This window comes from Polyodon spathula, chromosome 19 (genome assembly GCF_017654505.1).
Source record: "Polyodon spathula isolate WHYD16114869_AA chromosome 19, ASM1765450v1, whole genome shotgun sequence".
Classification (NCBI taxonomy): Eukaryota; Metazoa; Chordata; class Actinopteri; order Acipenseriformes; family Polyodontidae; genus Polyodon; species Polyodon spathula.
The window spans coordinates 31923947-31951249 of NC_054552.1; the positions used below are offsets into that span (position 1 = coordinate 31923947).

At 42.6% G+C, this 27303-nt stretch overlaps 1 protein-coding gene across 1 annotated transcript in view; it reads right to left on the reverse strand.

Annotated features, from left to right (window-relative positions):
- LOC121294625 (multiple epidermal growth factor-like domains protein 11) overlaps positions 1 to 27303 on the reverse strand; it is an 83621-nt gene that overhangs the window by 14533 nt on the left and 41785 nt on the right. Inside the window, exons 7-15 of the mRNA XM_041218521.1 lie at positions 16598 to 16844; positions 15838 to 15958; positions 15582 to 15718; positions 13407 to 13619; positions 12379 to 12553; positions 5875 to 5995; positions 5610 to 5773; positions 5018 to 5120; positions 1142 to 1288 (exon numbers count right to left, since the gene is read on the reverse strand). Of these exons, the coding sequence (XP_041074455.1) occupies positions 1142 to 1288; positions 5018 to 5120; positions 5610 to 5773; positions 5875 to 5995; positions 12379 to 12553; positions 13407 to 13619; positions 15582 to 15718; positions 15838 to 15958; positions 16598 to 16844 (1428 nt within the window). The remainder of the gene's footprint in view (positions 1 to 1141; positions 1289 to 5017; positions 5121 to 5609; positions 5774 to 5874; positions 5996 to 12378; positions 12554 to 13406; positions 13620 to 15581; positions 15719 to 15837; positions 15959 to 16597; positions 16845 to 27303) is intronic.

A 27303-nucleotide genomic window follows, 5' to 3' on the forward strand; every position in this document is an offset into this window, starting at 1 on the left:
GAGAACAGGCAGAGAGGGTCAGAGCCCAGATGCTGCAGTGCTGTCAGAGTATCAGAGTGGAAACTATTTCTTGAAAGCTCTTTCTTTAAAGCCACACAGCAGCTCCGGTCACTGCTTGTCGGGAGAGCAGCTCTGGACACTGCTTGTCGGGAGAGCAGCTCCGGACACTGCTTGTTGGGAGAGCAGCTCCAGACACTGCTTGTTGGGAGAGCAGCTCCAGACACTGCTTGTTGGGAGAGCAGCTCCAGACACTGCTTGTTGGGAGAGCAGCTCCAGACACTGCTTGTTGGGAGAGCAGCTCCGGACACTGCTTGTTGGGAGAGCAGCTCCAGACACTGCTTGTCGGGAGAGCACCGGCTCTGCTGGTGAGAGCTGCATTCCGAATCCTGCATGTCCTCGGGCACCAGACCTCTCAGCCCCCTTCCAGGGACATGCTCTTGTGTGCATCAGCTGTCAAGCTGCGAGGCAGGGGCTGAGGAGGGTTCCTCGTTTCTCTTTAGAATCTGATTCTTTAAATGGATAGAGCACCCCCACTTTTATAAGGGCTCTTCCTGGCTAGCAGAAGCTGGAAATGTCACAGCTAAGCCCCAGTTAAATTATTTCAGAATAATAAAGCTGTCTCTCCCTCTAGGGTATGATACATTAAGACTTTGGTCTTCTAAATAGGTCAGGGTAAGCAAAAAAGCAAACAGATTTCAATAGGATCAAGAATGCAGGGTTTTAAATTGAAAAGGCATGTGAAAAACAAATGCAGAATAACTAAAGAGCTGACATTATGAACTTACTGTAACTGTGACTATACCACACCATTCAAAAAACAGGTTTCTTTTCCCATGATCACATCAGTTTGTTGTATTTAATAATGTAATAATAAAACAGTTAGTATAGTGTAGTTGCAATGCATGTTTTGCACCTGCTACCGCTAATCAGGGGGTCAATCAATCAGGCCTGGTGGAAAACATCAAAGGGGTTCTTTTTATTCCTGTTCTAATGCCGAGCTTCTCAACCAAAACCTCCATGGATTTCGACTCAGCAGCTTGTTAGCCGGCTTACTGTCTAATTCAATAGAAACCCCCCCAAGCGGCTGCTCTTGGACATGCAACGACTCCTACAGTGGATCCTCGTGTGGCTCTGTGCTTACTTCTCTGGCAGGTGGCCGCTCTGTACCCGGGTGCGCACTCGCAGGTCCCGTCCTCAGGGGAGCATGAGCCTCCATTGTCACAGTTGCACGAGATGGAGCAGTTCGGCCCCCAGCGACCTTGAACACACACATTGTCACAGTGGATACCTGCAGTGAGGGAGGGAGAGAGAGAGAGAAAATAGAGGTGTGTTAGTGCAATAACCGCATGCAACCAACAGCTATTGACTCTTTTTAAATTGAACTGAAATGAAGACTTGCGGAAAGTCAAATAGGTCCATGCACCATGTCGAGCCTCCAGCCTTTACAACACCCCTCTGGAATTTTGTGCATGCACTACTTTTAAAGGTTTCCTTTTCTTTCTTGCTGTGTCCCTTGTAAATGCACAGATTCCATTCCCAGGTACTGTATATGTTGTTTTTAATGTGAACCTCTCTTTATTTGAGCGCAGGTAATAAGATTTTCTTTGCTTGCCAGCTATCTAGCCCAAACTGCGTCAGGCAGGAAGTGCCGTTGTCGGCAGCAGAAAGAAAACATGGCATTAGCTTTAGATTTCAAGAATCCCAGTGAATAACGAGAGAGACTCAGAGCAGCTCGATTCTGTAACAGAGGCTCCCAGCCGCCCTGCTTCAGCAGAATTTGCGGGTGAAGCAGAGTTCTAGTGGCTCCCTCGCAGCCAGCAGCACCTTTATCATCCCTGAACAGGCTCCCGAGCACAATGGGGATAAATCCAAGGGCATTGCAACACAGGATATTACACTGCTTAGAGAAAATACTAAATCAGGGCATTTTCCATAACCCTTGATATCTTCATCACAGCAGCACACTGTACATGAAGGCATCTGTAGAACTGCACAGTCGCTTTAAAATCCTTATTTTCCTATATCTTTAAAAACAACAAAAAAAAAGTATATTGCTGTGGAAAACTGAAAATAAACCCACTTTTCTACTTTTGTTTTCCTGCCTGGGTTTATGTGTTTCATGTATGGTGGTATAGAAAATGCTGTTTGAAATACTTCCTTTGAGTTATTAAAAAACAAAGCTGTTCAAAGTAAAGTTCTTTCAGACATTTTAATTTTACTAGCATTTTCATTAAAAGTTCTGAAAACAAAACTGACGGGGGTTACTTGGACCACCTCTTTATCTATTCTGTTTCAGGGAGATAGTGTTTTATATAAAGGTTGCCGACTGTCTTGAGGGAACTGAGACTGTCAGTAACTAGTAGAAGTGCGGCCCGCGTATTCTTCCCCTCATGTCTCTGGCTCAAATCCCCTGTGTTTCCAGCCCTCGCTGTCTCACAGCAGCTCGGAGACACGCTACATTATACAGTCTTTTAGACGGCATTCGTTTTGAACATTTCCTTTGACAGGGAATTTTTTAGTACAGAATGCCATTAAAGCACTGTTAATCAAGTACCTTTGAATTAAACCTGTGGAAATCTGAAGCCGATTTCAAATAGGCAATTATGGAATGAGGCAACTTTGCTCTGAGAGTGTGAGTCGATTGCTTACCTAAAACATGAAAGAACATTTTCAATTATTAAAGTAAAAAAAAAGGAGCTGCACAAGTCACAGGGCAGCGATGCTGACTATGAAAAATGATTATGTCTCAAAGACCTCTTTAAATGCCATGAAAACACTGAAATGAATCTCAGGATACAGATTTATTGCTGAAATGATTTTTTTAGCCCCCTCATTTTTTCAGCTGCTATGTTAATGACAGTATACCACTCTGACTCTAATGAGTATAGGCAGCTGGCTTTTAATTGTGAAAATGAAAGACAGCCTCTTCTGTAGAGTTTGCTATTCCCAACTAAGATTGCCTGGGGTTCCACCTGCCAATCAGAGAGGGGGTAAACAGCTACATTTCCAAAAATATGACCATATTCCACTGTTCAGGACCAGGGTTGCAGAAACTAATTGTCTGCATGGTTCATGTTGCACAGTATGAGACAAGGCAGTGGGTTTTGCAGGATTCTCAATATCACTCTGCACAGTTCGATTTGTTTTAGAAATCAATTCAGTTTACATTTCATTTTACGGAAGTGCCAAGAATGTATTACTCAGTGGGACTTTCTAATAAGAAGTTCAAGTCCATAGTCTGGTTTGCAGCGTTTAAAACTGCATCTCTTGACATGCCCTTTCAACAGAACCAAATCCGCCTCTTCAAAATACTATACAACTATTCAGTATTATTATTATTATTATTATTATTATTATTATTATTATTATTATTATTAGTAGTAGTAGTAGTAGTAGTAGTAGTAGTATTGTATTGTATGATTGATTTTAATAAAGACCTAATAGTCAAAACCATTGATTGGACCTCCGAATAGACTGTAACCTTAAGATTTAAACTGCTGCAGAACAATCTCCTTCGCTTTATCAGTGCACTCAGACCTGTATGAAAGCTAGCCAGGGAAATACACAAGGATCCTGTGGGAGAAGGATTATGCAGAAAAGCTCCAATAAGGAACGAAAGCAAGAATGTAAAAAGAAAAGGAAACAAAAGCCCTGCAAGGAACTCAAGCTTTATACTGTCCATATATACATATATGTGTATATCTATCTATGTATCTATCTAGCTATATATCTATCTATCTATCTATATTAAACAAGAAAACTTTTAGCACTAAATATCAGGGAGTAGCATGACAATGAGTCAGAGGCCTGGTAGGTGTAGTGACCAAGTGTGGGCTCCCTCCTTGAAATTCAATCGCTTTCCCCTGAGTAATGCCCTGATCAGCGCGTGTTGAATTAATGGGCCTGCAGGATGGCTTGGGAACAGCTCCTGCAGCTGACTGACAGCAGTGTCTCTGCTCCCAGCTTTCAAATCCACTTCAGATCACAGTCACAGGCCTCAGGCTTCACCCTTATCTTTAACTAGCTTTCTATCCACAGCCCCGGCTACTCAACATACTGCCCAGACTGGGGACCGCTTTACCTTGTGACCGCCACACAATATTCAGAGCACGAGAAAGCCTGCCAATAATGTATTTCAGCAGCTAGTTAAAATCCCCTTCAAGGAGGGCAATTCAGACACCCTACCAATACAGCCCCACAAAGCCCTATAGGAGTACCCTTTACAGTGACACCTTCTGAAGGCACTGTTAAACTGGTTATATATTTTGACTTAGTTTGCCAGCTCTAGCTATTCTGTAGGAAGTAACTAATGGCTGCAGAATATAATGATCATCCTTGCGGTGACCTTCGTACTCTTGGGATTTAGTAAATTGTACTTTCTGCAATAAGTCCATGGTCTTGTTATAAAACCTGTGACTGTATAATGAAGCAACGGAAGAGTGATTTGTGGTGTTACTGAGCTGCAGTTTATTTATGCAGGACTATACTTACTGCTACACCCGTGCAACCCCATCCATCATTCTTTGTATATTTTTGTATGCACAAGATACAGCATATGGTAGAGGGCAGCGGATTATAAATAATAATAGGATTATTCCTCATTTTGAACTTTGTCTAAAATCCGGTTCTCTCACACAGTAGCCGCTACAGGAATCAGTTGTCTCTGAAAGTTCATGTGCCTGTGAGTCGATAACAGTTTTAACTACATTTTAAAAGAAGGCTAATCCTGTTATGCCCATCGAACAAATCTTCACACAGTCTAACGGAGCCTCAGTGTAGTTCACTAGAATGTTTTACTGATCCCTTGTAAAGGCTTGATCTTGACTGTAACCACCCTCCGTTTAATCAATTTCTACCCAGTCTCATAGTGACGTTTACACAGGTTGTCCTCTTCATTACTCCAGGACAGCCCTGTACTCTGCTGTGCCTGGGTATATTTGTACACAAAAGCAGCAATGTTAACAGTAGCACTGCATAGTATTATACAGTTCAGCATTGCCCTGTATTGATTAGGTACCTGTCCACCCAGCTAAGCAGCGGCAGTACCCTGTGATGGGGTCACATCCATCCGCATGGCTACAGTCACAACGCTCGTTGCACTCCAGACCGTACGTGCCGTCCTAACAAGAAATAGAAAGAAAGAAAATCAAACTAACCAATTTTTTTTTTTCTTAGAAAAAGACAATTACCGTTTCAATTTTTATTTTCTCAGCTTCCAGCACCCATGCTAGAAAGCTACGGCAAATCACACTGGCTGTAGAAATATTCATATTTCGAACAGCAAGTATCTCAGAAGAGATGGCGAGGCAATACCCAGGTTTCGAATGCACAGGTTGAAGCTCCCCTTTATAAAAACTTCCCATAGTAAAGGCATAGCAAAGTGTAATGAAGCATATTGAAAGCATGGTAAAGAAACATAGACAACCTTTTTATGAAGTATAGCGAGGTAGGGTACATTAGTAAATATAGCAAAGCAGGGTAAACGATGTTAAATGCATACGATAACCATGGAAAAGCATGATCAATTCCGTGGTAAACTTTTATAAGGACATTAAGTCTGTTACCCCTATTTTTGTTTAGCTTTTTTAAAAGACCAAACTGTGACTGACCGGGCAGGGCTGGTCACAGCTGCCCCCCCTCCAGCCCGGGGAGCAGGTGCAGGAGCCGTCCACGGGGTTACAAGCGGCTCCATTGGCGCAGAAGCATGTCTGATTACAGTTCAGACCCCACGTGCCGCTCGAGCACAGGATGGAGCAGTCCACACCCTGCCACCCTGACCACACGCGACACAGAGAGAAGAGAAACAGTGGGGTCCGGTTAAAAATCACATCACAGGATATGTGAACATTAAGACATTCCTGTATTTTCCTGTACCTTCTCTGCAAATACAGGAGCCGTCGATGGGGTAGCACGCGGCCTCGTTCCTGCAGTTACACACACAAGAGCAGTTGACTCCATACGACCCAGAGGGGCAGGGAAGGGAGCAGTCTTCTCCCTGCCATTGAAGGAAAAGGCAACCTTTTTAAACAGTGAACAATACAGGCATTACATACTGCAGAAAGCTGATATCATAGGTATCACTTTCAAACCACAACAGCGCTCTGCTGGTATTCAAGAGAATTGTCTCTCCTAAGTTCCTTTGTCTCTTGTTTACAGGCAGGTACAATACATTTCTTCGTTTTCATGGCTGATAATACACTGTATTTTTTTAGACTAACGATTTGGCTGTCAGAGTCTTCTGTCTTTTGTTTCTGGTCACCTTAAGCACATCTTTAAAGGTAGTTGGCAGGCTAGCATTTGAATTTATTCTTTCTCATCCCCTGTCAGGCACAGTGCTGGCAATGACAAAGTTCCAGTCTCTCTGTTCATCAAATTTTTCTCATGGTGTTGGACCTGGGAGCATTTGAGGCTAACCTTGCTCAACCCCATCCTTCCCCAGACACCTTTTAATAAAGGAGCCTATAAAAGAAACATCACCTTCCTCAGCAGTAATATTCAGTGCGTTGTTCTCTGCAGTATTTCTTTCATTTACCTTTCGGTGCAGAAGCCTCTGGGACAGAAAGGGTCCCTGAGCTACTTATCCACTATTTATCTGTGGATTTTAAACAGGCACAGTGGAGCAGGGGTCTTGACTGACAGCTGACAAGACTATTTAAATTCCCAATTAGCAACCTAGAAGCCGAAACCAGAATTGTACAGCAGTAGAAAAGGCTGCATGCTGAACTGATTATTAACATAATGAACTGGGTTTAAAGATTAGCCCCCTGAAAGCTAAGCTTGTAGGTTCTGCTTCAGGTGCCTCACGGAGCTTTCCTGCAGCCCATATGCACAGGTAAAGTGATAATTGTTGCAGTTTTCAGTGCTGTTTCTCGTAACCTTTCCTGCTTCTGGGTGCTGTGTCTTATCTCCACCCTGCTGCACTGATGCTCCAGCAGCTGTGCAGATTGTCTTTGTGATCTTTCTTATCTGGGGTGCTTGGAAATCTGAAAATAAAGGCTTCACTGCAGGTGGCTTTTCCGTGCCCTTTGTACGAAGCAGAACAAACTCAACAATGTGCCCTTGCAGCAGAATTCCATCAAAACGGTAGCACACTTAATTATTTATTAGATTTTTCACATTTAAGGTACATGCTTCTGATTTGCTTTTATTATGATTGATTGATTTTATAGATCCAATTTAATAAAAAAAAAAGAAACAGTCAGAAATATGTCTTATATAGAGTCAGATACTCGACATCACTTCCAGAATGAAAAGGGTTAAAATGATAACAGATCGAAGCTATAGACCCAGAGAGAATAGATGAATAGAGAATAGAGAACGTTTTTGCTAAAAAAAACTAAACCAAACAAACCAGCCATTTCATTTCGTTCATAGCCGCTAGACGTACAGCAATGCATCAACAGAAAGTCAAAATACCATTTTTTTCTTTATTATACCACAATCAGATCGATCATTTTGGAGCAGCATAGATGAATAACTGAGAAACGGAAAGCAACATTTTAATGACTTCCCTCAAAACCAGGAATCTCATTTAAATACCACAAACACCGGCAGACATCAGATATCATTAAACCGATAACATGAAACCCATAGCGGGAAACACCTGTTTAATTATCTTCCTGTATGCCAGGCGAGGTTGTGACTTTTCCAATAAGCACTGTGCTGGAAGCTTGTTTCCCAGTGCCATAAGAAGGCTTATTCCATTTCCATCCCCCAAGAAATTAGTCTCCCCTGCACTTCATCAAAAACCAGAAAAAAAAAACATCCCTCCAGATTGAATTCCTTCAACAACACGACCTCACCTTTAATTATCAGTGAAAAGCATCTGGTTCTGAAAGATCCAGCTGAATTACACTTGCTGATCGAGGTTAATCACTGATTTCAAACGTTGTGAAGATCTGTCACTGTGGACTATATCTCTGTGGCATTTCTGTACATTTCTACAGTTCCATTCTTTTTAACTCTTCTCCCTGGACTGAGGGATATGACAGCCAGGTAATTGAACAACATTAGTTTTCACTTGCATGTATAGAGTTTTGACATTTATACAGCAGTGTGCACATGTATTAGAACACCTCAAGGGTTATATTCTTTATATACCTACTTGTATGAAAACCAGTGGGTGTCAGAATAAAAATTTCCGCTCAGTAATCAGTGATATAGAAACAATAGGCACTTGTGTGTGAAAATGTTAGACCGCTTTGTGCTTTAATCTTAAATAACTTCTAAAAAGTCTCATGCATTTTACCATTTGTGGCTATGTGTTCCTTTTATCTTATTATTTGAATAAATTGCCGATCACGAACTTGCCTATTTTGACCATTTTTTCAAGATTCTCAGTCCCAGTGGTTTTGATTTCATATGGACGACAAAATCAAAATAACAGAAGCAGTGGGGTGTGTAATAAATGTGCACACAACTGTACAACTGGAATAAGAGTCACTACTGCCACTGTGGAACTCACAAGCAGGGAATCTTACCTGAGGTCTATTCTACCCGTTCTGTATACGAACAGACCTTCAATTATACAGACTAGCAAGATTAAAAAGTGTCATGCATTTAATCTCGATTCACTAATCCGCTTTTGAATTGCCTTGCAAAGTAGTAAAACTGCCATATTTCTTTAGTACAAGGTATAGTTAACACACAATCGTAATGAGGTGTCATCACCTTTTACATGCAATGACAATAGTTCTAATTAGAATGTCAGACTAACTCTGGCTGTGCCGCCTCTGTGTATCATTGACGATTGTCTCCCAGGACAGCAGGAGGTTCTGTCTTGAGCCAATATCAAATAAACTAGTAAAATCTGCTTCTGTAGGAATGATTCATTATACATCCATACAGGCAGGAAGCACCGTGATTCAGCATCTTGTTTCCAGGAATATCCAGGTTCCCTTTATGGTGGATTAGAGGACTCTCTAATGTAATGAAATGTGCATTGGGAATTTAGTCAGGCCAAAATATTTGGCCAACATTATATAGCCATGGCACCTGGATGAACAGGTACAGAGCTGCACGTTATATAGCCATGGCACCTGGATGAACAGGTACAGAGCTGCACATTATATAGCCATGGCACCTGGATGAACAGGTACAGAGCTGCACATTATATAGCCATGGCACCTGGATGAACAGGTACAGAGCTGCACATTATATAGCCATGGCACCTGGATGAACAGGTACAGAGCTGCACATTATATAGCCATGGCACCTGGATGAACAGGTACAGAGCTGCACGTTATATAGCCATGGCACCTGGATGAACAGGTACAGAGCTGCACGTTATATAGCCATGGCACCTGGATGAACAGGTACAGAGCTGCACGTTATATAGCCATGGCACCTGGATGAACAGGTACAGAGCTGCACATTATATAGCCATGGCACCTGGATGAACAGGTACAGAGCTGCACATTATATAGCCATGGCACCTGGATGAACAGGTACAGAGCTGCACATTATATAGCCATGGCACCTGGATGAACAGGTACAGAGCTGCACGTTATATAGCCATGGCACCTGGATGAACAGGTACAGAGCTGCACATTATATAGCCATGGCACCTGGATGAACAGGTACAGAGCTGCACATTATATAGCCATGGCACCTGGATGAACAGGTACAGAGCTGCACGTTATATAGCCATGGCACCTGGATGAACAGGTACAGAGCTGCACATTATATAGCCATGGCACCTGGATGAACAGGTACAGAGCTGCACATTATATAGCCATGGCACCTGGATGAACAGGTACAGAGCTGCACATTATATAGCCATGGCACCTGGATGAACAGGTACAGAGCTGCACATTATATAGCCATGGCACCTGGATGAACAGGTACAGAGCTGCACATTATATAGCCATGGCACCTGGATGAACAGGTACAGAGCTGCACGTTATATAGCCATGGCACCTGGATGAACAGGTACAGAGCTGCACGTTATATAGCCATGGCACCTGGATGAACAGGTACAGAGCTGCACGTTATATAGCCATGGCACCTGGATGAACAGGTACAGAGCTGCACGTTATATAGCCATGGCACCTGGATGAACAGGTACAGAGCTGCACATTATATAGCCATGGCACCTGGATGAACAGGTACAGAGCTGCACGTTATATAGCCATGGCACCTGGATGAACAGGTACAGAGCTGCACGTTATATAGCCATGGCACCTGGATGAACAGGTACAGAGCTGCACGTTATATAGCCATGGCACCTGGATGAACAGGTACAGAGCTGCACGTTATATAGCCATGGCACCTGGATGAACAGGTACAGAGCTGCACATTATATAGCCATGGCACCTGGATGAACAGGTACAGAGCTGCACATTATATAGCCATGGCACCTGGATGAACAGGTACAGAGCTGCACGTTATATAGCCATGGCACCTGGATGAACAGGTACAGAGCTGCACGTTATATAGCCATGGCACCTGGATGAACAGGTACAGAGCTGCACGTTATATAGCCATGGCACCTGGATGAACAGGTACAGAGCTGCACATTATATAGCCATGGCACCTGGATGAACAGGTACAGAGCTGCACATTATATAGCCATGGCACCTGGATGAACAGGTACAGAGCTGCACATTATATAGCCATGGCACCTGGATGAACAGAGTACAGAGCTGCACATTATATAGCCATGGCACCTGGATGAACAGGTACAGAGCTGCACATTATATAGCCATGGCACCTGGATGAACAGGTACAGAGCTGCACGTTATATAGCCATGGCACCTGGATGAACAGGTACAGAGCTGCACATTATATAGCCATGGCACCTGGATGAACAGGTACAGAGCTGCACATTATATAGCCATGGCACCTGGATGAACAGGTACAGAGCTGCACATTATATAGCCAGCACGTTATATAGCCATGGCACCTGGATGAACAGGTACAGAGCTGCACATTATATAGCCATGGCACCTGGATGAACAGGTACAGAGCTGCACATTATATAGCCATGGCACCTGGACGAACAGGTACAGAGCTGCACATTATATAGCCATGGCACCTAGATGAACAGGTACAGAGCTGCACATTATATAGCCATGGCACCTGGACGAACAGGTACAGAGCTGCACGTTATATAGCCATGGCACCTAGATGAACAGGTACAGAGCTGCACATTATATAGCCATGGCACCTGGACGAACAGGTACAGAGCTGAACGTTTTTTTTTTTGGTATAGGGGGTATTTCAGCAGTTTGTACTCCAATCATTTAACTAATCTATTGCAAGTAAACTTCAAGGAATCAGAGATTATGCATATAGTAGTTTTTTACAGTAATTGTAGAGTGTATAGTATAGTATTAGCAAGAGGCACTGAGCACTGTGAAGAACACATTCCAGATGACACTCCAGCATCAATGAGCTGGATTTACTCTGGGTCTAATTACATACAGGATTGTTTTTGAAACCTTGGTGTCAGAAGAACCCTCCAACCAAGCTAATGTATTCAGTGCACGCGGCGCGGTTTCTTCACTTTCTTCACACCTACGGTAATGAAGTCTTCTGGCAGAAACCCATTCCCCTTCTGGGTGTTTTTAATTATTCTCAGCAGATGCTGAAAACAAAACTTGGATCCAGGTCAGCAGAACAGGTGGAAGAAATTCCAAGTGCCTGCTGGCTGATTACCCTGGTGTCAGATTGTGGAGCGTTGTTGTGGTGGAGTCCAGTGAGGAGCAGGAATGCACAGAGCGTAGTGGTTGACAGGATGCCTTATTCAAGGGAGCACTAGCGTTTTGGCTGGACCCAGGTTCAAACCCCATGCCGATGCTACGTCCTCACTCAGATGGTATATACATGTCAATAGGATCAGTACTGCCCCCTGCTGGATTGGATGTGTGTATTCACTGTAGTGGTATTTTCCCCACTTCTTGGCCCCTTGGCTTTTGTTGTTGAGGCTAAGGGGCTGTGATTGTGTATTCAATATGAAAATGTCATAGTAGACACAGCCAGGGTTGTGGATCTCCCTGTTCCCAGCTCTCTCAGCTCAGCAGCCAGTTTGACAAGCCTGCAGGCTCCCCTCACCCTGGCCAAGCTCTCATCGGATCACTGTCTGCCTGAACAGGGCCGATAAAGACCCAGTTTTCCAGGATTCTCTGGAGAACAGCCCTCGCTTATCTCAGTGGGGAACAAAGAACATAATGACATGCTGCAGCATGCAAATCCACTGCCTGTGTCACAATGCATAACCATCCCACAGGGGTGCAGTCTGGAGAGAAAGCCATGGACACAAACACTGTTACAAACACTGGGCATGTGGTGTGGGTAGACTGTAAGGGTTAGGGAAAGATGTAGAGTTAGAGGTAGGAGTAGGGGTAAGGGTTAGGGTTGCTGGAGTGAAAGGCTTACCGTGTACCCTGGCGCACAGATGCACTTCCCAGTGATGCTGTCACAGTCGGCCCCATTATCACAGGCACACAGCTGCTGGCATCCATCCCCGTAGTATCGCGGTGGGCAGGTCTCGTTGCAGTACAGCCCGGCCCAGCCTGCTGCACATGTGCACTCTCCAGACAGGGGGTGGCAGCTGCAGGAACAATGCAGCACAGTTTAGCGGGGTTACTCACTGTCACTGAATGTGTCCACCGGCCTCTATTGCAGAGGTACCCATCCTGATGTCTGTCATGTCACTGGACTTCCAGGAAATTAACTGTCAGCTTAGTGTGTTCTTATTTTCTGCAAATATATTGCTGTGGCAAAAGCCCTACATGTAAATAGTGCGTGTGTGTGTGGTGGGAATATTGGTTTGGCAGTGAGGGGGTTAAAATCCTCCCTGCCATAAGAGAATGTGGCTGGAGCCTGAATGATTGCTGGTTAATTAGGCTCCAGCCACATGGCATGTAAGGAAGTGAGACTCCTTTGTTTGGAAAGCGTCTGGGTGGTGTTTAGGTCAGTATCCATAGTGGTATTGTGTGGTAACTTTGTCAGTGAAGGCAAATGTCCAGCCTGACCTCAACATTGTTTTGTTTAACCTCTTATTTTGACCCTTGTGCTTATTTATTTGGTTCTTGACTCTTGATTGGGTTAATAAACGTATGCACCAGCTCTTTACACTGCAGCTTTTATCCCTGACGCCGTCCTGCTACAAATGTTTTATAACCTTTCTTCCCTCTTGAGTTTTGTATTATATTCATACGAGACTAGTCAGAAAAGGTTTGTTTACTCTGGCACACCACCTGAGTAATAACCCCACTATGAAAATATACAATAAATAAAACAAAATCAAAAGCAATAAAAAAGCTAAGTTTTCTGCAGCGCAGCTTGCACGCTCCTCTGCAATGGGAAAGGTGTTTCTTTGCAGCTCTTCACCAATCTAATTTAGTAACTTAGTTCTGCAGCTCTCTGCTGTGTGCTGGATGTTCTGAGCTGTGTTTCTTTACCTGAGAGTGTTCTTGGCGTTGCACGGACAGTACTTGTTGCACTTGAGTCCGTACAGTCCATCTGGACACAGCCGCTCCTGGCAGTGAGCTCCTTTGAACCCGGGCTCGCACATGCAGACCCCGTTAATATGGTAACACTTCGCCCCGTTCAGACAGTCGCACTTCTGGGCGCACTGAAGGCCGTATGTGCCAATAGGACACTCCTCCTGACACCTGGGTTAAAACAGCATTTCAGATTAAAGACACAAAGGCAGGACAGAGGAAGAAGGAATAGAATGAATCATCAGCCTCCACTAAAACACTGGCCTTTGAAGAACAGCGAGGCAGTGGCTTGATCTCACTGCAGTTCTTTACATTTGATACAATTTTAAAAAGCAAACACTACACAAGTTTCTGAGACTGACGTGTGAAACGAAAACTGCAGAAAGTCACAAACAAATATTCCTTATACAATTTTTTTCTTTTCATACACTTTGAAAACCCTGCTGATTTGTTTTTCCAGCTTGCAATAATCTTTTAAGATGCCCCATGAATCACGGTAAGCAAAATTGAAATTTGTACAGGTAAACTTTTTCACTGTCTGCTGCGCAAAGGCTTCCTCGAACTCCAGAATAGAAAAAGCATCACTAAGGCTAAAGACAGATGGGGAAATGTCTTTTAAAGAAGGTAGAAAAGCATGTTGAGCCCCACAGTGTGTAGAGAACAATGGGGACGGATAGGAGGTAGATATTGTTGGACACAGTCTTCACAAGTCCACTCTGTTGCCTCCAGCTGCTCTGCCATGCAGTTAAGTCAGGAGCAGTGGAGCCAATGAATGAGGAGTTTCTGGAATGAAGAATTCATAGGCCACAGATGAGTATGCTTTCACAAGCCAGTTGGAGGCAGCTGCAGTGAAAAGGAGTACAACACAATACTGGAGCAAGGGACCAGAAGATCAACTGCAATTTATGAACATCATACAGTAAGGTAAATGAGCACTAAAATATCATATGAAACTATTTGCTCTTTTATATTCACATATAATCAGGTTGCGTAATTTGTGTAAAACTAAAAACACAATAGCATAAAGAAGTAGAAACAGGAAGTAATAATACAAGACGACGAGCTATCACTCATCCATTTGCATACTTTGAAACTTTACATTAGCAATGTGACTTTCACTGGGAGGCTCAGACAGTAATAGTAATTAATCTAATAAGAGCTACCAAGATTCCCCACAATGGAACCTAAAAGACACCCACAGTACAAGTCGGCCACACGGCTAGAAACTCTCCCCTGGAAAATCATCAATCTGATGTGTCCAATAAAGCCATTAGGAGCCAGATAAATAGCTCAATTAAATTACAAAATGGACTAGTTATGGTTCTAGTTGAAATTACATTGGCTTTGCCTTATCTGGGGGGACTAGCATTATTGGATGAACCGAACACTAACACAATCCAGGAATATTCAAGGCAGGTTAATTTGGTTGTCACTGACAAAATGAATGAGGGCAATTTTACAAAATATTAAACAAAAGAGAATAATTTCTATCGATGGACAACCTTCCTGGATAATTGTTTTAGCCATGAAAGGAAGTCTGGCCTCCTTTGTTTAAAATGTCTGTAATATAAATGGTTAGAGAGTCAGCAGGGTTAGATGTCGTTTGAATGCATTTCTTTTTTTTTTACATTTCCCTCTCTTCTTGATCATGTTATTAGATTTCCTTCTCTTTTTGTGGTTATGTTTCTGAGTGGTTCTGCTCCCACATTGAGTATGATCATTTCTCTTCTACAGTATGTTTGTGTTTACCTGACTCAGTGTTTTGAGGAGTGCTGCAGGAGGATACAGCACCCTTGTGTACTTCATGTACTAACAATTTAGACCTGACCATTTTACACGGCTGCATTTTAAAACGTCAACAGGATATGAAACAGGGGTATGGTTTCCACATTGAGCTTGAAAGACCCTGTCGAGTACTGCTGTTGAAGATCATTGGGTAACAACAGCCATTCAAATTATCAATAGGCACAGCAATGTACCTCCTGGGCTGACAGTAGTCCTACAGGTGATCACCGAGTCATTAAGGAATCAATCTATATAAGGCTGTACCTCATACTTGTCTCATCGTCTGGTCCAGTGCTTTAGAGGTAAAACAATAACAAAGGAAGGTATAGAATGCGAACGTGCCCATACCTCTCTCCAGTGTATCCGGCTGTGCAGTCACACTGTCCTGTCACGTGATCACACTGGCCTCCGTTGTGGCAGAGGCAGTCCTCGCTGCAGTTGATACCGAACTTCCCGATTGGGCAGGGCTGAGCGCACACTGAGCCCTGATGGGGGAGGGGGAGGCGGGGGGGGGGGGGGGGGGGGGGTATACAAAGAGAGCAATGAGTGGCTGTACAGATCACTTACACAACAGTGCGACTCTACAAGCTCCCTGCCCACGTACCATCCAGCCGGCTGGGCAGGAGCACTCTCCAGTGACGTGGTGGCAGATCCCTCCATTCTGACACGGGCAGCGCAGCTCACACTGGGCCCCATGACTGCCTGGGGGGCAGCGCTCCTCACAGCTGGAAAACACAGCCAGAGAGCAGGTGAGAAAGCAGGGCCCTGCACAAAAGTTTAGCCAAGAAGATCTGCACAGCAAAGAGTTTCTCATGTGTTTCCCGCGACTCTACTAAGCATATCCTTATATTTTATAGTGCGTTGACCTTATCTGTTAATATCTAGCTAATGCTTATAAGCAAGGCTTCAATTCCCCCAATCCTATTAAAACAAATGCAGAGCATCCCTGGAAACCAGACGATTCTAATAATAATTGGCCAGTCTTGTATGCGCTCTATGCTTTTGTATGCTCGACTACAGGCTTCCGTGCCTTCATCATGGTATGCAGAAGCAGACTTTTATAAAGAGACGTCAAACACGAGGAGTGTGTTAGCTTATGGAGTGTCAGATCCACTGGATACTTCATTATATGTGAATGAAGGGCAGTCATTATAACATTTAACTTTAAAACACTCACAAAGGTATAACTATTGATTGAGTTTTTTTAGTTCCACTCTTTGCAAACAAAGGGTAAAATATATAACTATGAAAACACAAGACAAACATGATCCCTACAGCCAGGTCAGGTTTTAACCGCACTGCTGATTCCTATACAGTGCCGTACCACACCCATACCAGTATAAATAACCCTACAATGCACTTACAAGGCTCCAGTGTACCCCGGCGCGCAGTGGCACTCCCCGGTCTCATGGTCACACGTGGCTCCATTCTGACACTGACACCGGAGCTGACAGCCCTTCCCATAGCTCCCTTGATCACAGGGCTCCTCACACCTCCAGCCCAGGTACCCGTCGGTGCACACACAGGCTCCTGTGATGGGGTTGCACAGGGCTCCATTCTGACACTGGCATCGGTTGCTGCAGTGCGGGCCCCAATGATCGCTCTCACAGCCTGCAAAAACAGCAACCGCATCCGGGGTTACATTGCACAGACCCACAGAGGGATGATCTTAATAGACATGCACCCTAGTGAAGGTAGATCTTTATATTGTACAGCATGTTTATTACAACACTCCATTGCTTTGGTAGTTTTGATTGGCTGTGCATATGAAATCAAACAATTGTAGTTAAAAATCTTGGCAAATGAGGGATTGTCTAATTTAACTGATGATTTTAACAGGCCACTCATGCAATGCATTTTGAATAGTAAAAGAAAAAGAACACATACCCACAAATGGTAAAATGCACGAGACTTTTTAGAAGTTGTTTAAGATGCATGTGTGTTGTTTAAGATGAGTGCCTATTGTTTTTATATCACTGACCAGAAATTGAAATTCTCACACCCAGATGTTTTCATGCCGGTAGGTATACAAAGGACAAATGTTGAGGTGCTCTAATACATTTGCACACTGCTGCACATTTAATATTTTCAGAGTTACTGATTAAGTCAGTTTGTATATATTTTAATTGCAATGGCATGTTCAATCACATCACTTAATTACTAAACTTCTTGTTAATACATTTCCTCTGCATAAATGGCAGTGTCTCTTTTAATAATCTAAACAGCATCCCTAGGCATGTAAACCAGCTTGAGACTCTAATGCAATTTGCCATGCTTTCCTATCATGATCGCATTACACTTTCACTATGCCTCACTACACTTTGTGGTTTATTACAATACACTGCAGTACTGTTCTATAAGGGTTCTAATACTGTGCCGTGTTATTAACTGAATTTGATGCGTTTAAATCCATATAAAACAATAATAAGATAATCCATACAAAGAGTTTTAAATGACGAATCTAGCTCGGACAAGTAATCATAAAATCAATGTTTGAGACGGGGTCCTTTCCACTGCAGTCTTTATTTTCAGGCTCCAGGTATGATTAAGTGTTCTTGGCAGCACCAGTTTTACCTCTGGGTTTCCGAGAACATTGTTTCATGTCCCAACTGAATGGAACTTATTGATTTAATAAATGCATTGTTATGCTCCTCAGCCGATACAAGGATCGGATCTCTGCACAAATTATTTCTCGAAAGGTTCATCTCTGCCACTTTGCAGACCCCCAAGCATTAAATCTCCAAGGCTTAAAGTGGCAGCTCTAATATATGGACAGTTCACAGCATTACTTCCCAGGCTGACTCACGAGGTCATCGCTCACAATCCATCACGTCGCTTTGCACTGATGAAAAGCTATATAGTACTTGCACTGTATGTCACAAAAAAATGGAAAGAATAAGAGAAAAAAGATCTATCAAGTGGATTGTTATCACCTTTGTAAAGAAAAATACTAAGCCTTCAATCAGTATTGCAGTGTGCTTGCAGGATGTGAATACTGGTCTTTATTATGGTATATTCAGTAGGTCCCATGGATTATTCACCCCTAATACAGACACTGTTTCATTTTCACAACTTCCTCGTTCCAGTCAGCTTAGCATGGCATGCAATTTGAAGTTTTTAAGCTACCTAGTCTGCATTCAGAAGTTTTAGCATGTTTGAGGAAAGCACGTTTTCCACCTTTTGCTACACACAGAAAGTTTTCAGAACTAATAAATCGTATTTATAAAGAACATCTACAATCTGAAGTTTTCAAGCTGCCACAGCACTTTAACAGGTGTTGCCTATCCACTACCCAATGACTTATACAAGCAGAAGCACAGCAAAATGTAGTAAAGAACAGTGAAAGCATGGTAAAGCATAGGTAAGCATTGTAAAGAATAGAGAGGTAGGGTAAATGAATAAACATGTCAAACCAGGGTAAACTATGCTAAATGCACAGTATAACCATGGCAAAAGCATGCAAAAATACAGTGCAAAAATACCATGCTAAACTTTTATAGAGAGAGAACAGCCACAAAACAAATGCACAGAAATATACCAAAAGGATAATGAAATAATGAAGTAACACTATATAAAATACTTGCCTATTAGATTTCACTTCACTTTAACAGGACTTGACAATTCAAGTTAACCAGGCAGTGGTCTAATGATCCTTTTAAAATGAAATGAAATACTGAAAAATAAAGTACAAGGTGGATCCCTGGTGAGAGAACATACTCCAGCATTGTACTTTAATGACTGCAGCAACGAGAGTCCGAGTGATGAATGTCTAACAGTTCGTTAAAGCCCTCTGTTACACACCCTGTCAATTCACAGTATTCAGAGCCCTAGGTCTCTTGCAAAGCACCTTGACAGTTATTCTAATGTTATTTATTAGTTTATTGATGAGTGTATGTAGCTTCAAGAAAAGATTCTGAAACATCTTTCAAAACCTGATTGTTCTAAATAAAACTTCCAACAACAGGAATAGATTCCGCTGACTGGCTTGAAAACTCCAGAGTAAAGTTCTGTGCAGCTTTCAGCTGTGCTGCTGTGCACTGTGAGCAGAGCTTTCCACACAGTGCAGCTTTTCAATCATCAGCAGAGGCTATTAAAAGAACAATCTATATAGATAGACTATATAGACATAGTCGTTAAAAATGGATGTTTTTCTGATAGACGGCACTTTCTCGTAGCGTTACTATAGACGCAGTGTGCAGTCCATTGGAGATGGTGTTCTATTAGACTTGCCTCCTGTTGGTTACAGCACTGAGCACAGTGAGTCATGTATTTAATTACGCTTCTAGAGAGCAGAATATAGTGACTGAAGCCCCACTTGAGGTTGCTATAGTAGTGACTACACAGACATACTACACAGCACAGTGTATCATATAGTCATATCACACAGTCCAGTATACCATATAGAGATACCACACAGCACAGTATACTGCACAGAGATACCACCCTGAGTGCCCTTCAAAATGTTGCACTGTCCAAATGATCTTCTCCTGATGAACAAAAGTGTTAAATTAAAAAAATGTGTCACTGCACAGGAAAAAGTCAGACTACAGAAATAGATTCTTCAAAGTTTCAAAGCTTTAAAGCTCAGATCAAACAAGACTGGATTAAGCCAGTAAGTTCCAAGGTGTTAGGAGGCACAGTCACCTTGAGAGAGCATTTCAAAATCATGTCAGAGTCCAGTCTCTAAGACTAGACCTGGAAAGCTTAAAACCGAGTTTTTAGAATAAAAAGTGAAATCGGCAGTCAAGCTTGGGTTAAGTCTTGACTCTTTACAGAACAGTGCCAGAAAGTGTCCAGCAAGCCATGGCCTGTCTACCTGCCTGTCTATCTGTCTGCCTCCCTGCCTGCCTGCCTGCCTGCATGCCTGCCTACCAAACTGACCTAATCAGCACATTGTGAAATAGCCACGGGATGCCTCACTGTTTTATCTAATAAATAATTCATCCAAATCGGCCTTCTGTGAATCAAGGAGAACACAATGATGAACACATGCACGTCAACGAAACCTACAGCAACCTACCCCTGCAACACTTGAGGGAGCTAAAATGAAAATGAAATGGAAATAAATACAGCAGTGTCTTTATTTATTTATTTATTTTTAAATCCCGTCGGGTTAGTCACAGCTAATGACGGTGACTCTGACGACAATGTCAAACAAATAGAACACCTCCCACACACACACTGCTTCATTTGTGTCGATTGATTTCCTTTTTTTAATTAATAATTCTAATTATGATGCAGCAAGTTTAGCCAGCAGCTAAAAGCAGGTCGATAGGAGGGGATTGATTTGAGCAGAGGAATTATCCAGATGTTTGACGCCATTGATTTCCTGTTGGGAGCACATTAGGAAACACAGGCAGGCCTGTCCTCTTTCTGATTGCCTCTGCTGGTAGTCCTGAGCTGGGAAATACTCCTGCTGAGTCTGACCTTACGCATTTAATCAGGGAACAGCACACACTCTGGACATTACAGGCTCTGTACCACATTTCATTTTCTCAAGGTGTGATGGAATTGCTGCTATTATAGCATTTAGCCACCTAGTGACTGCTTTGTGAGAACTTAAAATTCCAACCAAACTTTAATTGGTCACCCATGCCTCTGTGTGCTTGACAAACTTTGCTTTAGACATGAAAATAAATAAAAAGGAAGCTGCTTGGCTCATCACTCTCTCCAGTTTTTCGGAACCCATCCAGGACTAGCCTGGTTTAAAACTGTTGTTAACTGCTCAAAACCTGGGTACAATGTAACACAGCAGAATCACAGAGCACAACACAAATTGAGAATGCAATTGTTCTTATTGTAAATAAATCCATCACCTCAGAATCCAATACAAAAAAGAGAGGAAGTACAGAGATACTGAAAATCTTGCACAGCTGGCAAAAACAAACTGCGAGATTCATGCTTGCAAGGCACAGTGTCACCAAAAAAAGGGAGTGAGGAGTATGTTAACAATTCAGTCTTTTAATATACAATTCATATTGAAGTCTCTGCTGCCCAGGGAACATTCATTTTTCTTTCATCCTGGAGAGCTGAAGTTGATACCTCCACGCTGTCAGGGGTCCCTCCCCGTACTTTACTATCTCTGACACCTTGACAGTCAGTGTCTCCATCGTCACAAAGAGAATAATTCAGCATGGAGAGAGTGACACCAGCAGTGTCATTTCGCTGTGTGTGACAGCGTGGGTTAACAATGGCAGAGAAACAGAGGCAGGTGCCAGGAGATAAGGGTTTTAAGGTGCTTAAACGAGAGGCACATTATTCTTGTCATTAATTCTCTTATGGTCACTTAACGAATCCTACATTAAGACATCCGGATGTCCATTGAAAGTCTATTACTGTGCATATCAAATATGGCAGTGACAGAGTGGAACCCCCATATTCTTACCAACAAAGGGGGGGGGGGGGTCCTCCCTCTGCACTAAAAGAGGAGGTGTGAGTTTAATTGAATGTTAACAAGCTTCGAATACACAATCATGGTCATTAAGCCCACTATTTTTAGACCAAAGGAAACATCCAAGGACAGCTATTTTGCATATCAATGATATTTCTCATTATGGAAACCCTACATTATTAAATATAACTTCCATATTCATTTATAATGATCAGGCATCAAAGGGGGGCGAGATGAATATAATGATCAGAGGCAATTTCTAATAATTTCTGTGGCAGCAGCGCTGCTGCTGCTGTGTACTCAAGGACTGACAAACTTTTCACCAGCTGAAAATCCGGAGCAGGGTGTTTCCGTCAGCAGAAAAGACATTGTCTGCTGATGCCACCGCTCGCATCTGCAACTGAAGGGAAGATGGGTTAACTGACTGAGCAAATTGACTCCCTTCAGCCAGCAGATTAGAGTGCGCTCTGGTCAGCATCCTATGTGGAGATCCGGCTACAGCGTAGAATACAGAGGAGCGCCGCTTCGTGAAGGTGACAGCCAGGTAGCAGGACGCAGGCTATTTTTAGCACCAAATGTTTGGGATTTTCTCCAAGCGCAGTGTTTTCCAAGATCTCCACATGAGGCCCCCAGCTCCGCTGAGCCATTCTGGATGAAGGTCCATTAGGCCAGCAGATTCCCCCTGGCGTCGTCTGTCGATGACACTCTGCAGCCAGACAATCAAGGTGTGCCCTTCAAGGGCAGAGCGAAACATTTGGTGCCCCCCTCCCTCAAAGACGCCCATTCAGCTCGGCCTCTTGGATGACACACTTTAAGAGGGCTGTGAAATCCCAAAGGCTCTGGGTACCTTAAAGGTTCAAATCAACTGCCTTGCCTGAATAAACAATTGGTTTGGACTGTAATAACTACAATAATTACACTGGAACATTTACACTGCAATTCCACATTTAGGTGTGCACTAGAATAGCCATGAAAGGTTGCTAATAAATGTTACTGACCTGAACACTGTCTTTGTGATTGCACTGGATGAGGACAGGGGGACAATTCTCACTCCTGGAAGCTATATTATTATATTATTTCTAAAAACTAAAATGGTTTTTGTATCACGCTGATGTCTTTAAATAACCTAATCACTATAGTCTGATAATAAATAACAATGCTATTTTTTTTATGGAGCAAATAATTATTAAATAATAAATAAATTAAGATTTTGCAAAAATATAAACTTTTCCACAACAAACCAAAACCAGAAAAATAAACAGGATGAAAGTGTTTCTTTTCTATGAAGTAGTATGAAAACTCAAGTGTGATGTTCCATAGACTTGTATTGCAAAGGGGTTCGGTCAGTGCCTGTAACAAATCTGTATAATGTACCGCTCCGACAACTAGCAGCCCTCCTAGAGGTACGGTAATTGCCTTTTAATGATCTTGCATCAATGCAAATTCGATTCATCAGGAAATAAATCTGGCAATGAGTTTATGACTCTCTCCAGGTAGCTCTCCTCCCATTAACAGTATAAATATGAATCCTGCCTGTGGATAGCAGGGCTGTTTATTGTAATGTCAGGCCTGCTCTCAGACAGGCAAAGGCATTGCAAACAACAAAACCAAGAGCCTGCATGCAAGCCTCCCTCGTCTGTTCCTGGAACTGCTCACTCTTAATTCCTTTCAGCTTTTTTCTAGTCTATTCTTTATGTTTTTTTTTTTCCATGCCTTCTCTTGTCAAGTGCTTTTGCAAATTGGGTCTTTTTTTATTATTTAGAAAGGGAATTAGGTGATGTTCACTGATAGGATTGAGCGATCCCATTTTACAGTCATTTGTATGGCGTGTTACTTTCATTAAAGAAAACAAAACACATATATAGATATAGATATATATATTTTTTTACACGTTTCTTTTAAAATGGCACTTGCAAGTGTATCGTCGTTTCCACAAGGGCGCTGCCCTCCCAGGTGTTATAGACTGTCAGCCTGCCTGCCTGGCTCCAGACCCCGGCACACTGCGTTGTCCTGCACAGACAGCCCAGCTGGTGAAGCAGTGAGGCACATCGACTGACCTGCTCACAGGCCTCATACTCTTTCAGCGACTCAGAGAGAGAAGGGGAGAGAGGGGGGGTGGGAGGGAGAAATGGCACTGAAGAAAAGTACAGATGGGTTTTGCTAAAAATAAGATTCAGGTCTATCTGACCCACAGTGGGCCAATTTTGTCATCATAAAACGTATCTTAAAGGCCTTGAGGATCCTGGCCCGTTGTGTTATCTAAGCTACTTGTTTTTCTGTGGAAATGAACTGCAGACAGAAAGCAGCACACAGAGGCAGTGACAGCAGGTGTGGACTTGTTGCCTTACTAATGATGCTCCCTGGGTGTGTGTGTAGAGTTCTGCACACACACTCTGCGTCTGACCTCTGGAAGAACCAGGTCCAGTTACACAGCTGTCCTATGGTGCCTACACTACTAAGGGCTGCGGAGTGGACTGCACTGCACTGCAGAAAACTCAATATCAGGAGCACAATGGACAACAGTGGTCAATACAAGCAGGGAAATCTTCAACCAGATACTCCTCAATAGACACATGCTGGACTGTATACACAACCCTACTGTGCTCCAGCTCAGACCCTGGGCTCGCCACGCTAGTGTACTTTTCATTGTTTCACATGTTGACATTTAATAGCCCCAGAGACAATATTATGTTTAATTGTGAAATATCTTGAAATTATTTTTAGACCGTGAAATAATATATATATTTTTTACCATGAATAAAATACAGTCCTACTTTTGAGTGTTTAACCTTATAGATGATATACTTACTGATTATTTTATATTTCAAACCATTGTGACAAAGAGCTGTACACTAAGATGACTTTGTTTCACACAGGGATGCTGGCTGTGCTGACAGACACCCTTGGTCCTTGACTGTTGTATGTATTTCCTCTTGAATTAGGAAGGGAGTTCAAAAGGTCAGACATTTTAAAAGCAAGTTACTGTCGATAAATTAACTTTCTGACTGTTCTCTTGTTTCCCCCCTACTCTCCTCTTAATCAGCACACTCGGGGCATGAATTATTCCTACATACCGTATTCCGAGAGGCTCTGAAAGAGATCCATTCACAGGAGTACCGGTGACACAGGAAGAGGCCCCCGACAACCATGAAATGAAACCCTCTGAAAATGAACTGGAAGCTTGGAGATGAAAGGCTGTTCCTCAACTCTTAATGGATTACTTGTCTTAACATCGCTCACAACATTACAAATAGAAAATGGAAGGAAGATGACAATTAATGGTTCCATTCATTATGCATTTGCTTCCCCTCCCAGTCAAGCAGCCTGTCATTACCATGCACTGTATTCACTTTCTTTGAAATAATTTACAAACGACATGTGCCTCTTTTTTAATAGGAGGACTAAAGGATAAAGTCAGTGTTTGACTATAAACATGGTTGTGCATACAATTCATAAAAGGGTGACATTAACACAGGCAGACAGATTTACTCCATGAATCTCCTTATATTCTGATAAACTAACCACTAGACAAGTGGTCGCCTAGGTGTATGTACAAACGTGTGACATGTAAACAGTACGTAGAGATCAATGGATCATACAGTTTAAATCCAACGTTTTTTACCACTATAGTTTGCACTGTTATTTTTTTTGTTGCTCTCGTAAAACACTAACCTGAGATCGTGTCACAACAGGCCCTCGCTCGCGTGTAGGACACTGAACACACAAACAACGGGACCCAAACAAAACACAACAATAGACATATCAAACAAAAACAAAAAACAAAAAACATCCACAACAAGAACAACAAAAAAACGAATATAAAAAAGAATAAAAAAAACACGAGAAGCATTGTGTGATTGACCCTCCTAGCAAAAACCAAAAAGTGGTTGTCCGGGAGCGAGCGCACATATCCTGTGACGGAAAAACTTGAAAAAAATAAAACTTAATTTAATTGTGAAGCTTTTAAAGTCTGCATTAAAGTAATGAAAGAAGGCAAAGGAAAGTTGTTTATCTTGACCTCGGGGGATTGATTATCTGAACTCTGCTAGGGAAATGGCTTTTACTATAACCTCACCAGTTTATCAGGGGTTTTAAACAGCACCACATTGATCTCCGAGGCAATTTCATTTTAAAAAGCTGAGGTCCTTTTGTTTCACAGATTTGAACTTGGAAGAGGCAAACTTCAAAGTGCTGTACCTTTCTTTCACCTAATCCCAGTAAATGCAGAGCATATCCTGTCAAATCGATTGAATCCACCTGACAGCACTGCATCTACCTCTGTACAATAAACCGGACATAAATTGACAAACGTTACTGTCAATAGAACTGGTCCTTTTATATATCGGCAGTGAGCTGTTTAGATACTGTCTGAACAGGCCCCTGGATTTACTACCGTTATAAAACAGGTGCTGTAATAACTTTTGAACACTATAGCAGGGTACCAAGCACGTAGAGCAGTGAGCCATCCGTCTGAATGAAACTGCAGTGCAGATCATGCAATACAAAATGATTCAGCTCCTGCCTCTGTGTTAATCCCCCTCCCCCCATCCCCTCTGTTTCCTTCTAGATCTCTAATTACTCAGTAGTTGATCTATCCATTAAATGCCATTAATAATGTATTAACAGGCTCTACTCCTTCAGTTCAGTGATTCACAAACACTGTAGATTTCCCAAGCCCCACATTACCTCGTTAACAGCAAAGACTAATTAGTAATTCTAATCCCCAATCTTTTTTTATCCTAATAGGAGTACAAATATAGTGTCTAAAATAATGGAGGGAGATGTGTGGCTTCTTCAAACCCACTTTACTTGAAGAAGAATCTGCTTACAGTTTTTAATATACAGCTTACCTGGTATCCTCCCCAGCTGCCTTCAGAGGTTTTACTGGATGCTTATAGGTTGGGAGCTAGATCACATTTACAATCAGCAGGTCCCGGGTGCACACGGTACAATCTACAACAGTTAAGAAACAATCTAACGAGCACAAGTTGGCAAACAATAGGCCTAGAACTCTACTCCACAAGCACATGCACTGTCAAAGGTTCACAGCAGAAGTCTAAACTTGGCTAGAATTCCAATACATATAAAACAACTTGCCTGGTTACCACAACTATTTCTAGCTTCGGCACTATTCTGTCACTACATTATGAGGCTCAGGCTTTGGGCACCTATCTGCTCCCCCAGTTTAATACTATAATCGCTCTAGTACAAGAGGTCTTTGTATTCTTGTGACCCCAGTGCTGATGAATAACAGCTCTCCCCATGCTATAGACCCTGCTGCTTTAAAGGGTTCTGCCCTGAATATAAAACACAGTGTTTGAGTACTGGGAATACGGTACAGTATAAAAACACATCGTTTGAGTACAGGGCATACAGTACAGTATAAAAACACACTGTCTGAGTACTGGGCATACAGTAGTTGCCTACAGTGTGTACACATGTCATTGAAGTTTGTTTTTACTATACTAAACAAAAGAACAAGTAGGCCTACATCAATGTTTCAACGGCAGTTAATTGGCCTTGGCAGGGCTGCAAGTTAATTCGTCTGCAGTTGGGGGATTTGTTGAAGAGCAGTGTTGAATCGATGTCCCGCAGGACATCTTGTAATCACTGTAAAGCTCAAATTAAGTCCAGGGTTGAATATCATGAGATCACAGGTGCAGTCTTGGTTCTGCAAGA